The sequence below is a fragment of the Mesoplodon bidens genome, assembly GCF_964165515.1.
Source record: "Mesoplodon bidens genome assembly, chromosome: 3".
NCBI classification, from domain to species: domain Eukaryota; kingdom Metazoa; phylum Chordata; class Mammalia; order Artiodactyla; family Ziphiidae; genus Mesoplodon; species Mesoplodon bidens.
In genome coordinates this window covers 18724382-18738278 of record NC_138178.1, presented here as the reverse complement: position 1 = coordinate 18738278, position 13897 = coordinate 18724382, and the positions used below count along the sequence as shown (strand labels likewise).

Below are 13897 nucleotides of genomic sequence, written 5' to 3'. Positions count from 1 at the left end.
TTCATGTTTGAAGGAATTAAAGGTTATTTATCTTTAAGGCATCTCTCTCTCTCGTCTTTAATATTATCTGGATAAAATGCATACTATTACTGCACATGGGGCTTTAACAGCTATTTAGGTCTTTTTGTTTATGGTGATTGGAAATGAGATTCCGATCACAGACTGTTGATATGATGGGCACAACACTGCTTTTATGTCTATGATGTATATATTGTTAATCTGAATTATTTTTGGCCACGCCTCACAGCTTGTGGGTTCAATCCCGACCAGGACCTGGTCGGGATTGAACCCAGGCCCTCAGCAGTGAAAGGGCAGAGTCCTAACCACTGGACCACCTGGGAATTCCCTGTTAATCTGAATTTTGAATTAGATGGTTTGGAAACCAAACTTAACGGATTCAAATTATCTCAAGTATTTCTCCTTTTTAGGCCATTCATAGAATTTCCACATCTAAGTCATATACAGATATTTTGATTGTGCTTTTCCCTAATATTTGCCCAGCAGACACTGTAGGAAAAGAGCTGGACAGGCAAAAAGAATATGTGAAACCTCTAACCGGCTCTGTGGGAATTGATTTGTGACTTTGGGCAAGTCACATTTTTCCCCGGTTTCTCCAACTAAAATGAGGGGTTAGATGAGATGACACCTTCTATGTCTTTCAGGACTGACATTCCGTGATTCAATGGCTATTCATAAAGTAAACATTCAGAATCATCTATTGAGCTCTTATATTTTTTTCTAAGTGAATGTATTTTTATTGCTAAAAAAAAACCCACATGAAAATAAATATTCAGATTACTAGCGTGAATGAGTCCTGACTATATGGATAACTTAGTCAACCCAGAAAATACTAATTAACCCTTTTCTGTGATACCACTGGACTCATCTCTGGGGGTCCAGGAGTAATAAGTATATACCGTGGTCCCTGGTCTTAAGAAACTCAGTCTTCATAGACACTATAGCAATAGTGTCTATAGCAATAGACACTATAGACTCCATAGCAAATGAATAATAAATAATCTGAGGTTAGGAAAAGGGAAATCCGGTTAGCTTTATGGAGGAAGTGGGAATTGACCTTGAGCACAAGATTAGAAAGTTAGCAAGGTTTTCAGTACTGGGAGAAGAGGGGGTGGGGCAGGGAGAAGTGCACAAAGGCCCAGATGTAGAAGTGAGTATGGTGTTTCATTGAAGGACAGCACCAGCAGAGCAGCAGCTTTGTCATCTGGGATAGACCTCACCTTGACAAGGAAACACATGTCAGTACAGCATTCCTTATAAGAAAAAAGCATGAATTCATTTACTAAATATATTACTAATGTCTACGATCAGAACGGAAGGCGGAAATAGAAGGCTACAAACACAAACACAAAATGCATAGATTCGGGCTTCCCTGGTGGCGCAGTGGTTGAGAGTTCGCCTGCTGATGCAGGGGACACGGGTTCGTGCCCTGGTCCGGGAAGATCCCACATGCCGCGGAGCGGCTGGGCCCGTGAGCCATGGCCGCTGAGCCTGCGCGTCCGGAGCCTGTGCTCCGCAACGGGAGAGGCCACAACAGGGAGAGGCCCGCGTACCGCAAAAAAAAAAAGAAAAAAAAAGCATAGATTCACTGTATTTCTTCAGCATATTCCTAAGTTAGAACATAGGCAAATTTTAAAAATTGAAGTTAATTTCCAATTAGTTACACAAATGGAAGTCATGTACAGGGGCTGTGCCATAGAAATATTCCACTAATTCTATATTTCAAGGTGAGGTACAGGGAAAAGGTCACAACTGAGGAGACAGTGGGAGCTTAACAGTTTAACCAAGTAGCACTCACTAGGTTGGGGCCTCAGTATTTGTGAAGGTGTTGTGGTTCCTCACATTCTAACTGATTCAGGCCTAAAGAAAGACAGAAAAATCCTTGACCCTTTCTAGGATGTAAATTAATTGTTTTTCTGATAAATCCAATCACTGTATTCTTTTTTATTAAAGTAATTTCATTTTAAAGAAAAGCATATTATGCTGTGTTTGCGTAGTTTAAAATAGTTTATGCTAAAATAAATGTTTCTTTTTCAGGTGCAGTAGTGCTGCGTGTTGCAAAATCATGGTTTAGAATTGGATCGTTAGAAATTTTGGCTCATTATGGTGAATTGGATTTACTAAGGTTAGAAAACCATTTTTTTCTTTTTTTTTTTTTTACATCTTTATTGGAGTATAACTGCTTTACAATGGTGTGTTAGTTTCTGCTTTATAACAAAGTGAATCAGCTATACATATACATATGTTCCCATATCTCTTCCCTCTTGCGTCTCCCTCCCTCCCACCCTCCCTATCCCACCCCTCTAGGTGGTCACAAAGCACCGAGCTGATCTCCCTGTGCTATGCGGCTGCTTCCCACTAGCTATCTATTTTACGTTTGGTAGTGTATATATGTCCATGCCACTCTCTCACTTTGTCACAGCTTACCCTTCCCCCTCCCCATATCCTCAAGTCCATTCTCTAGTAGGTCTGTGTCTTTATTCCTGTCTCCCTAGGTTCTTCATGACGTTTTTTTTTCTTAAATTCCATATATATGTGTTAGCATACGGTATTTGTTTTTCTCTTTTTGACTTACTTCACTCTGTATGACAGACTCTAGGTCTACCCACCTCATTACAAATAGCTCAATTTCATTTCTTTTTATGGCTGAGTAATATTCCATTGTATATATGTGCCACATCTTCTTTACCCATTCATCTGTCGATGAACACTTAGGTTGCTTCCATGTCCTGGCTATTGTAAATAGAGCTGCAATGAACATTTTGGTACATGACTCTTTTTGAATTATGGTTTTCTCAGGGTATATGCCCAGCAGTGGGATTGCTGGGTCATATGGTAGTTCTATTTGTAGTTTTTTAAGGAACCTCCATACTGTTCTCCATAGTGGCTGTACCAACTCACATTCCCACAAGCAGTGCAAGAGGGTTCCCTTTTCTCCACACCCTCTCCAGCATTTATTGTTTCTAGATTTTTTGATGATGGCCATTCTGACTGGTGTGAGATGGTATCTCAGTGTAGTTTTGATTTGCATTTCTCTAATGATTAATGATGTTGAGCATTCTTTCATGTGTCTGTTGGCAATCTGTATATCTTCTTTGGAGAAATGTCTATTTAGGTCTTCTGCCCAATTTTGGATTGGGTTGTTTGTTTTTTTGTTATTGAGCTGCATGAGCTGCTTATAAATTTTGGAGATTAATCCTTTGTCAGTTGCTTCATTTGCAAATATTTTCTCCCATTCTGAGGGTTGTCTTTTGGTTTTGTTTATGGTTTCCTTTGCTGTGCAAAAGCTTTGAAGTTTCATTAGGTCCCACTTGTTTATTCTTGAGAAAACCATTTTTTTCAATGGTAGAAGACAATTGAAAGAAATGCTTATTTATGTGCTGTGAAGTTAAAATATTTTTGGTTTTCTTGTAAGTAAAACCCAAACTTTCAATTAATAGATATTTTCAACACTTGCTGTGTGCCTAACATCGTGTGGGTTTCTATGAGGCTGAAAAAGAAGGATTTAGACCCAGTAGACCCTTTTCTCAAGGAATGCTTTTATCTAGTGTGCAACCCAGTTGGAACTGAGGGCCTCTGTGCTACCCAGACACCTGGGTGGAAGTGACTCAAACTCCCCAATTCTGCAATTCCCTTCCAAGTTCTGGGATTCCCAGGATGCGTCCTCTGTCTCATATGTCTTCTTTCCTGGACTCTGGTTTTGACATGTGTGTGATGCCTGTTTCATACTGGGTTGACCCAGACATGAAGCTCAGTCCCTTCAACAGGACAAAAGCAAACAACAGACTGAAATTGCACAAAGCATTTAAGAACAAATCTTACTGGAGATTTCTTCAGGGAAGACAGATGAATGGTTCCTTCAAAGAGGTCTTCTCTCACTGGGCATTTTCACTTCTCATTTGTTTTTTTGGGTCACTTCTGCTCAGATTCACTGTGTCACTGAAATTGTTCTATCTGGTGGTCATAGTTCAGTTATATTTCACTTATCTCTATGACATTTGTTGTATATTGGTGAGCACTTTATCCTTAAAATGACTGGACTGGCTAACATGACTATGTATGTATTCCTTTTTGTTTCCCAAGTGCCTGAAACAATTCTCTAATCCACTCTAAACAAACTCACTCCTATTGGACTTTAATAATTCCCAAGTCATATCTATAACCCCCAGTTATTTTCAGGATTCTCTCTTATCCAATGCAATAAACACTAGTATCAATAGTTACTCGACTCATTAGTCAGTTAAAACAGGGAATTAAACATAGGATACATATACAACTTAAATATTTTAACTTCAAACCTTGGCCAATTTATTTGACATTTTATTTGTGAAACCTTACATGACCTTCCACACATAAATAATCATTCTCTGCTCTGTTATCTTTATACTTTTTATATATTTCTATTATTGCATGTATTATACGGTAATGTCATTATTTCTTCAGATGTTCTAATAGACTGTGTGCACTTTAATGTCTGGGTTTGGGTCTGTCATTCTTTTTCCTAGTGCTTGGAGGTTCTCCATGGATGTTTATTGAATTAATCTGAATTTGTAACATAATAAGATGGCATCTAATATGATCTTAGAAACATATTTCCAGTTGTGATTGGTATTGAGGAAATATTTCTCTATGGCTATTTTGGGAGTAAAATCTTATTTTACTTTTTAAAATTATAAGCATGCATCTAATGAATTCATGAATGTCAGGAGTGGATTAAGATGATTGGATACTCAATACTGTATTCTGAGGAACACTGGTACTATCTCCCCTTTATCTCCAGGATGTTATTAGACTTCATCATACAGGAACACTTCCCCTCAGTAGATGTCAAGGAACCTAACAGATATTTGGTAAGTTTTTTAAAAGAAAGGACAATACTCTGTTTTCTATCATTGGCCGGCCACCATTAGTGGTTACAACTTAGCACTTAAAAATCTAAAGTTAAAAAAGAAAATGTAGAGCATTTTGAACATTTTGTTAAAGAAAGAGACGACGAACCACCTTGTAAACAAGACATAGATAAGGAAGTTGTTCTGTTTGAAAGGTATCTAGAAAAAGAGAACAGGTGTGACTACATCCTGACTATATACATTATTTTTTGAACAGCATTTGTAACTTGGTCACATACATTGTTTTCTCACATGTTGGATATATAGGTATTTCTATAGTAGTAGTTCTAAAATAAATACATACATAATAGGCAAATGTGATTTTCTGTTCTTGTGGAAAGTTTTTGATCTTCATTAACTTTTTCTTTCTTTTAACAGCCACAGAGAAGGAAATTCCTTTATTTTTCTTGGTGACTTATTTCAAAATTTAATAATGCATTTTGCTGACATTTAACTCCCTGTGCTGAATTCTAATGTTTTTCCTTTTCTTATTGTACATGAAGAAAACCTGGTTGTAATACTATGCCTGAGCCTTGTATATATTATTTCTGGATCTATAACTCTATGTTCGTCCATTGTTTTCTTACATGTACTACTTTCCATCTCTTTAGTCATCTTTTGGCCCACCTCTGAGAACACCTTTTCATGTTGGAAATCAGAAGACCCTAAAAGAACATATGTTACTTAAAAATCTGAAAATTTTCTAAATTCCATTTTAGGATTTTTTTTCTACTGTGGTGTCTGAGATGGCACAGCTTATTGCCTTGTGGATGTCTGTTGGTTTTGCTCATGGTAAGTAATCTCCTGACATTTCATGCTTCTGATGAGAAAGTAGAATTAATTTGTTGAAGCAGAAGACTTCTTTTTTGTGTATTTCAAAACATTCCTGCCAATGAGCAGGAATAACATTTATAATATAGGAATTTATTTTTAGCGAGAAACAATTTTCTCATGTTTAAAATGATTTTGAACGGAACAGATACGCAAAATAGAATAAGCATCCTCGACCTGTTGATGTTGTTACCTGTAAAGCTTTTTAACCTTGTGAGTATATATTAGGTCTTTTAAAAGCTTCTTAAAAAACCATTAACCATAAAAGCACTACATGCTTATGGTAAAGAATTTAAAATATACAGAAGTGCATGTGAGTTCTGTTCTCCAGGAGAATCATTATTAACCATTTTATCTCACTTCTAGACTTTTTTTCGATGGTATTCATATATCCCCTACAAAAACAGTAGGGCTGGCTTGTGTGTGTCTGAAGCCATTCACTGTGTGGGGTTACATTGGAAGGAATATCTGCCTGAACTAAGAATAACTGTCTTAAAATAAAAGCAAGTCACATATGTACTAAGGTCTCTAGATAAATGCCAAAGGGGGATCCCACATTGTAAAACTTCTTGAAATCTGCTTTAATTACATCCTCGCTGGGTCTCACTGTGGTGGGTGGGGTGGTGAGCAGGGGGGGTGTTTCAGAGGTTTTGCTGTTATGAACTGTGCAGCAGTGACCACCATGCAAGTTATATCTTTACATTCTCGAAGGTGAGTTTCTGAGGATAAACTCCTGAAAGTAGACTGGCTGGATTCGAGTCTATATATGCACTGAACATTTTGATAAGCAGGGTCATCCTGCTCTAAAAAAGGTTGAAACTGGCTACACTGGACACTGTTGCCACCATGTCCAGCTATCCTATATTGGGCTGGTGTATGCATTCCCTGCCTCTCTCCTGCCTCACACTCCGCCCCTATCCATGACCCGCTCCCCCACCTAGGAGGTCACACTCCCTCCCCACACACTGCTGGTGGTCTGCAGCTAAGGACTGTTCTGGGGTACATATCCATATTTTTACCTTTTCCCCCTCTCACAACCTTTGAAAATTAATTAATGTTGTTTCTTTAGTAGTCTCAATTCCATTCCAAATAACATATATTTTTAAATAAATGCTAGAAATTCAGGATAAATGAGAGGAGCTTTCATTTCTTGGGCCTTTTGTTCCTGTAGTATTTGACATCTTTGGTTGTGGAGGAAGTATACAACGAAAGGCTAAATTTAATTTTAAAATACAGTTTTAATATATATTAAGCTATTTGACTTCACCAGTTAAACTTTCAATTGATAATTTGTTTCATTTCTAAAACAAATGCATTTTCATGACCTTTCCTATTCTGTATAAATTTTATACAGTTAAAAATGCTTTATTATTTTGTCATGTTTTGGGCATCTTTTGTTGTTGTTGTTTTAGGTGTTTGTAATACTGATAACTTCAGTTTGTTATCCATTACAATTGACTATGGTCCATTTGGTTTTATGGAGGCCTATAATCCAGGTGTGTATGATTTATATGTATATTCCTTATTTCACTAAGAAAATTATCACTGGTTTATTTTAGATAAACCATTATAGCTAACTCAGTAGTGGGGTGGTAGAAAGAATTGGGTTCATTCATAAAACAGTCATTTTATGTGCTTCTCAATCTTCCAGGTGGCACAGGGATACAGTATTGAGTCCTTTGTGGCCTCTGCCCTCAAAAAATGACATATTAGAGAAGATGACACGACGGGAGGAAGGGAATGTGTTGTCAGACAGACATGGGTCTGAGTTCTGGCATCTGATCCTTAATCTGTGCCCTTGGATGAGTAACTTAACCTCCTGCTTTACTAATCTGTAAAAGGATCAGAGCAGACTTTGTGGGGGACATGCTATCAAGTTGGAGTTTGAAGTACACGTGTGATAACCTGGAAATTCTTGTAGGTTAGGAATGTATTCCTCTATTAGGCAAATAACCATATTTTAAAAGATTTTCATGTGCATGGGTATTAAGTATTTACATTACTTTGAAGTTAAACGTTTAATGTCAGAAAGATTTTTATCTAATATATATAAATTTATTAAGTTTAAATATAAACTTAAAAATGAAGAAAGAGGGACTTCCCTGCCGGTCCAGTGGTTAAAACTGTGCTTCCACTGCAAGGGGCATGGGTTTACTCCCTGGTCAGGGAACTAAGATCCCGTATGCCACGTGGCACAGCCAAATAAATAAATAATTTTTTAAAAAATGAATTAACTATCTATTATAATTGTCCCCACTGTAAAGCAATAGTATTTTTGCTCTAAACAGATTTTGTACCAAACACATCTGATGATGAAAGAAGATATAAAATAGGAAATCAGGCTAATATTGGAATGTTTAATTTAAACAAGTTGTTACAAGCTCTAAACCCATTACTGGATCCTGGGCAAAAGCAACTGTGAGTAAATCCTAAATCTACTAATTAAATCTGTGTGAAAATATATTTGTATAATGATCATTTTTTGAAAAGCAAGAAACAACATTTTAAAAACCATACTATTTAATCCTTAATAACAAAGGCTTTCAAACTATATATATGTGTGTATAGTTTTTTGGGGGGGTACCATTTTGGCTTTTTTCCATAGTTATCAGGATAAAGTGTTTTCCTATTTATTGCCTTTTAGGTGCTGTGAAATCATGGTTTATTTCTTTGATCCAAGGGTTATTATCAGTGTGTTTCTGAATTTCTAAGTAGTTGGGCTTATTTTGTCCATATTTTTATGATCAAAGAACGTGTTTGGTAAAATCTAGTCAAAATGTGTTACAGTTTCTTTATGGTCCAACAAAATAAATTTTTGTACATATTTCATGATCATATAAAAAATGTGCACAAACGTTTTAATATATCAAATTGAGTGTATTGAGTATATTATTCAAGTCTTTTATAATTCTGTTTATTTTTTATCTATTAGATAAGTTTGATTCATAAGAGATGTGTATTAAAATCTCCCACTTTAATTGTATTTTTAGCAAGCAATCTTTTCTAATTGTTTTGAATTTGTATAATATGCCATTATTGGTACATACTGATTTTTTTCTTATATTTCCTTCAGAAAATGTGCCTTTTATCCTAATACAGTGACCCCCCTTTATCCTGATTAATACTTTTAGCTCTCAATTTCAACTTATCTGATATTAATATTCATGCTTACTTTTGTTGTATTTGCCTTGAATCTCACTTTTTTATCTTTATCACATTGTTTTAAAGTATGTTTCTTATAAAAGTAAACAAAACATAGCCAGGTTTTAACTCAGTGTGATGGTTTCTGATTTAATAGACATATGTGGGCTTTTCACATCTATTATAATAATTGACTTACTTTATTCCTTCTGTCTTACATTGTGTTTTATTTTATGTGTTAGTTTCTCCCTATTCTCCTTACCTTTTTATGATTTGAGGAGCTTATCCATTCCTCTCCAACCCCCAACTTTGATTTGGAAACTACTGCATCCCCCACCCCTCACAGTTATCTTGTTTTTCTGCCACTTTCTCTACTGTTATATGAGAACAAGTTTCCAAATATTTTCCCTCACTAAGCTCCTATTTGCCCGTTGTTTTTCCCTCCATCCCAATGAGACCTTTAGAATGCTTTTGTTTTACCTCTAATTACCCAACTGCTGCATTTTGCTAAGATAGTTTAATATTTTGAATTTCAGACTGTTAGTAGGTTTTCCCTTGAAGTACGTCTCTTCTATTTTGAGTCTTCGCTCTTAACACTCCACTCCCCTCTCTGCATTTCCAGTCATTTTACTGCTTACTAACATTGTTTTTATTATTTTTTTAAATTCCATCTTGAAGTCTCTGCCTTGATTACTTTCTTAAGTATTTGACTCACATGGGGTATATAGGTGCTATACTTTCTGAAATTTTACATAACCATTAATATTTTCATTTTACTCTGATTGAGATGTAGGATATTAGATAAAGTATGGATTCAGTTGCTTGTAACAGAAATCCCAAATAATAGTGGCTTGAACAAGAAGGACATGTATTTTTCCCTCACGTAAAAGTATGGTAATTCATGTTGGTAATTCAGGGCTGGTATGGGGACTCAGTTTTCTGAGTCCCAGACTGCTTTTAGCTTTCTATGACACCATCCATTGTTTGTGGCCCTCATGGTCTGAGATGGGACCATCTATCACATCCACATTCTAGGCAGGAGCATGGAGAAGAAACGAGGCAAGTCCTCAGTGTTGAAGGACTCATTTCAGAATTTGCACACATCACTTCCCTTATTTCACCTTGGCCAGGACTTAATCATATAGCCATATACATGTAGTGGCCTTATACTGTATCAACTTAGCTAAACCGGTCAAAAAATGCCCTTCCCTGTATGGTCACGGGTTAGGTTGGCCACAAGAGAAATTGCCAAGATCTGGAAGGCAGAAGAGAAGCAGCAGTGTTTACACCCAGAGGGCTGGTATAGGGTTGGGCACTATTGCAGCTCACACGCCTTGTCAGGGGCTGGATTTGAGCAGAGGCTTGAGGGAGTAACAGGAGCAGCCACAGAGATATGTGGGGGAAGAGGGCTATAGGCAAGGGAATAGCCTGTGCAAAGGTCCTGAGGCAGGAGTGTGTATGGGTGTTTAAGGAACAGCATGAATGCCAGGGTAGCTGTAGCAGAGTAAGCGAGGGGAAGAGTCATAGGAGATAAGGTCAGGAAGGTCAGGGGAGTGGAGCTTCAGAGTGTGTTGAGCATCTGTATAATTTAAAATACATTAAGAATGTTAAGAAGTAGATAATTTGTTTAAAAATGGGTTTAAGGTTAATAACTCTTTAATTTTTAAATTTTTATGAAGTATTTCACTATTTTCATATGTTCAGGCAAATAAAATGTTATTGTATTGGGTGAAGTATCTGTAATGCATTATGTTGGGTCTAAGATAATTTTTAAAATACGCCAGGGCTTCCCTGGTAGCGCAGTGGTTAAGAATCTGCCTGCCAATGCAGGGGACATGGGTTTGAGCCCTGGTCTGGGAAGATCCCACATGCCGTGGAGCAACTAAGCCCGTGTGCCACAAATACTGAGCCTGCACTCTAGAGCCCGCAAGCCACAACTACTGAAGCTCACGCGCCTAGAGCCCGTGCTCCGCAATAGATAAGCCACCGCAATGAAAAGCCTGCGCACTGCAACGTAGGGTAGCCCCCGCTTGTCGCAACTAGAGAAAGCTGGTGTGCAGCAACGAAGACCCCATGCAGCCAAAAATAAATAAGTAAAATAAATAAATTTAAAATAAAATAAAATACACCAAAAAGAGCCATTTATATAACCCTTTTGGTATTACAAAGACATATTAACATTTATCCTATAAGCTAATTGTATATAGTAATATTTCAGGAGTTACCTGATTTGACCTGTACCGGATCCAAATCTTTGAGACAGTGAATTTATATTGACAATTTTCTCTAAGATATGATATACAATTAAATTACTAAATCAGAATCAGTAGTATGTAATCGAATGCTATTTAATGTATGAGAAGGTTCACTTTGTTCATGTAAAATGTAATTCAAGAATGTTAACATTTAACCAAGGTCTAACGGTGCTTTCTTTTTTCTCCCTGTAGTGCTGTTCAGATTCTGGAGGGGTATCCCATTCTTTATGATACAAGGTTTGTTGTTTGTTTGTTTTAACACATGTTAAAGCATCCTGCTTGGTTTGAGGGCAATTCTTAAAATAGTGAGAAATTTAATAACAAATCAAATTGACATTTCTCCTTTTAGATTTAGAGAATTGTTCAAAGCCAAATTGGGATTACTTGGAAAAAGCAAGGGTGATGATGATTTAATTGCATTTCTCTTATATGTGAGTTTTATCATTTTATCTCTTTTTCCTGATTAACATTTGAATGACTATTCCGTATATTCTTCAAGAATTGAGGTTGCTAAATATAAGTATTTTCATTAGCTCATGGAAAAGACAGAAGCTGACTTTACAATGACATTTCGGCAGCTCAGTGAGATCACTCAAAGCCAGTTACAGGAGCTCAGCATTCCTCAGGTATTAATTTGTGACTTTTGGCTTTTTTCTTAACTCAGTTTTCTTTAACAGATTTGTTGAGGCATAATTTACATACCCTAATACTCGACTCATTTTAAGTGTACAAGTCAATGATTTTTAAATAATTTATAGATTTGTGCAGTTATTGCCACAATTCAATTCTAGAACAATTCCATCACTCTGAAAAGATCCTTTTTGCCCATTTGCAGTCAATCCCTTTTTACCACTTCCATCCCCAAGCAACGACTAGTCTACTTTCTGTCTCTTTTCCCTTTCTAGACCTCCCCTGTAAATGGAATCATATGATATGTGGTCTTTTGTGTCTGGCTTCTTCGCTTAGCATATTTTTGAGGTTCACCCATGTTGTAACCTGTATCAGTGGTTCTTTCCTCTTTATTATTTTTAAGACCTTTTAAGTACGTCTTAAAATATTATTTCCTCTTTATTACTTTATTACTCCCTTATATGGATGGACCACATTTTGTTTATCCAGTTACTAGTTGACAGACATTTGGGTCATTCCCACTTTTTGGCTATTGCAAATAAATACTACTATGAACATTCATGTACCGGTTTTTGTGTGAACATATTTTCATTTCTCTTGGGTAGATCCTAGGAGTGTAATTGCTGGATTGTTTAGCAAATTTATGTTTAATTTTTTAAGAAACTGCCAAACTGTTACCAAAATGGCTGTTCTTAATTCAGTTTTAAGAAAGGTGTTGCCTTTTTATTTCAATACTAATCTGCTACATTTATAGAATAATATGGGTATTAACCAGAAGACTCCCACTTATTATAGATTGTTAGAAACATAGCTCTATTTATAAGGTGTAAGTCTTTTATATTGCAGTCATTGTTTTTATTATTTTTCAGATGAAAGTCTAGCCATATTTTTTTTTTTTAATTTATTTATTTATTTATGGCTGTGTTGGGTCTTTGTTTCTGTGCGAAGGCTTTCTCTAGTTGTGGCAAGCGGGGGCCACTCTTCATTGTGGTGCACGGGCCTCTCACTATTGAGGCCTCTCTTGTTGCGGAGCACAGGCTCCAGACGCGCAGGCTCAGTAATTGTGGCTCACGGGCCTAGTTGCTCCGCGGCATGTGGGATCTTCCCAGACCAGGGCTCGAACCCGTGTCCCCTGCATTGGCAGGCAGATTCTCAACCACTGCGCCACCAGGGAAGCCCTAGCCATATTTTTTTAAATTTCAATTTCTTCATTATATTTCATGACTTCTGTGTTAACTAAAAAAAATTATTTATATATAAAAACTATTTGTATATAGTTCTCACAGGTATGTAATAGCCATAAATTACATTTTTAGGAGTGGTTTGAATAAAAGAATGTCTACCTATTCAGCAAGAAATCCAGCAAATGTTAACCAATAAGCAGCTTTGATATAATTTAAAAATTATTAATGAGCTATCAGAACTAATTATCATTTAAGGTGAGATTTAACATTTAACATTAACTGAGACAAAGTAATGTTAAAGTGATTTGAACGAGTTCTTGACAGATGTTAATATTTAAATTACTGAGTGTTGGGAAAATTTGAGAGAGATCATTACACTTTTAATCATTTTAATAGTTAATTTCTGTGTCTTCTGAATTTCAAACCTTTTTAACTCCCTAACTCTTAACTAGAGCTAATAGCTTGTGTCCCCTTAGCCTTTATGTATATTTCTATAACACTTCTAAAATGGCATTGTCTTATTTGTTTACACACTTTCCTTTTTAAAGGCAGGAATTATGTCTTATTAATTTTTTTATCCTTCCCAACTAACATAGTTCCTAGCATAGTTGACATTCCATAAATATATGTTAAATGAATTAATAGATAACTAAATAAAACACAGTTGCAAATTAAATTTTTAAAGTAAATTTTATATTAAGTGAGTTTTCCCTATTTAAAGGAAGGGTTTTGATAATGTAAGTATTCACATGTAATGTCTATTTATAAGAACTATGTATATTTTTTATTTCTCTTAAATCATGCCATTACATGGATCTCCATGAATTAGAATCTGAGTTGAAAGTTATATAAAGAAAAGGAAAACATTATTCCTTTTTAGTACTACTTCTACTTGAAATAGAGAACCTTAAGAGAAATCTGGATGTTATAAATTATTGTTAAAGTACAT

General features: G+C 36.0%; 1 protein-coding gene across 2 annotated transcripts in view; it reads left to right on the top strand.

The window, feature by feature from the left end:
- Window positions 1–13897, top strand: part of LOC308614362 (protein adenylyltransferase SelO-like) — a 29293-nt gene that overhangs the window by 7402 nt on the left and 7994 nt on the right. For both annotated transcript variants that reach the window (XM_081228713.1, XM_081228714.1), the window contains exons 8-15: window positions 2056–2143; window positions 4799–4868; window positions 5627–5699; window positions 7151–7234; window positions 8027–8156; window positions 11327–11371; window positions 11484–11565; window positions 11668–11760. In XM_081228713.1, the coding sequence (XP_081084839.1) occupies window positions 2056–2143; window positions 4799–4868; window positions 5627–5699; window positions 7151–7234; window positions 8027–8156; window positions 11327–11371; window positions 11484–11565; window positions 11668–11760 (665 nt within the window). The remainder of the gene's footprint in view (window positions 1–2055; window positions 2144–4798; window positions 4869–5626; window positions 5700–7150; window positions 7235–8026; window positions 8157–11326; window positions 11372–11483; window positions 11566–11667; window positions 11761–13897) is intronic.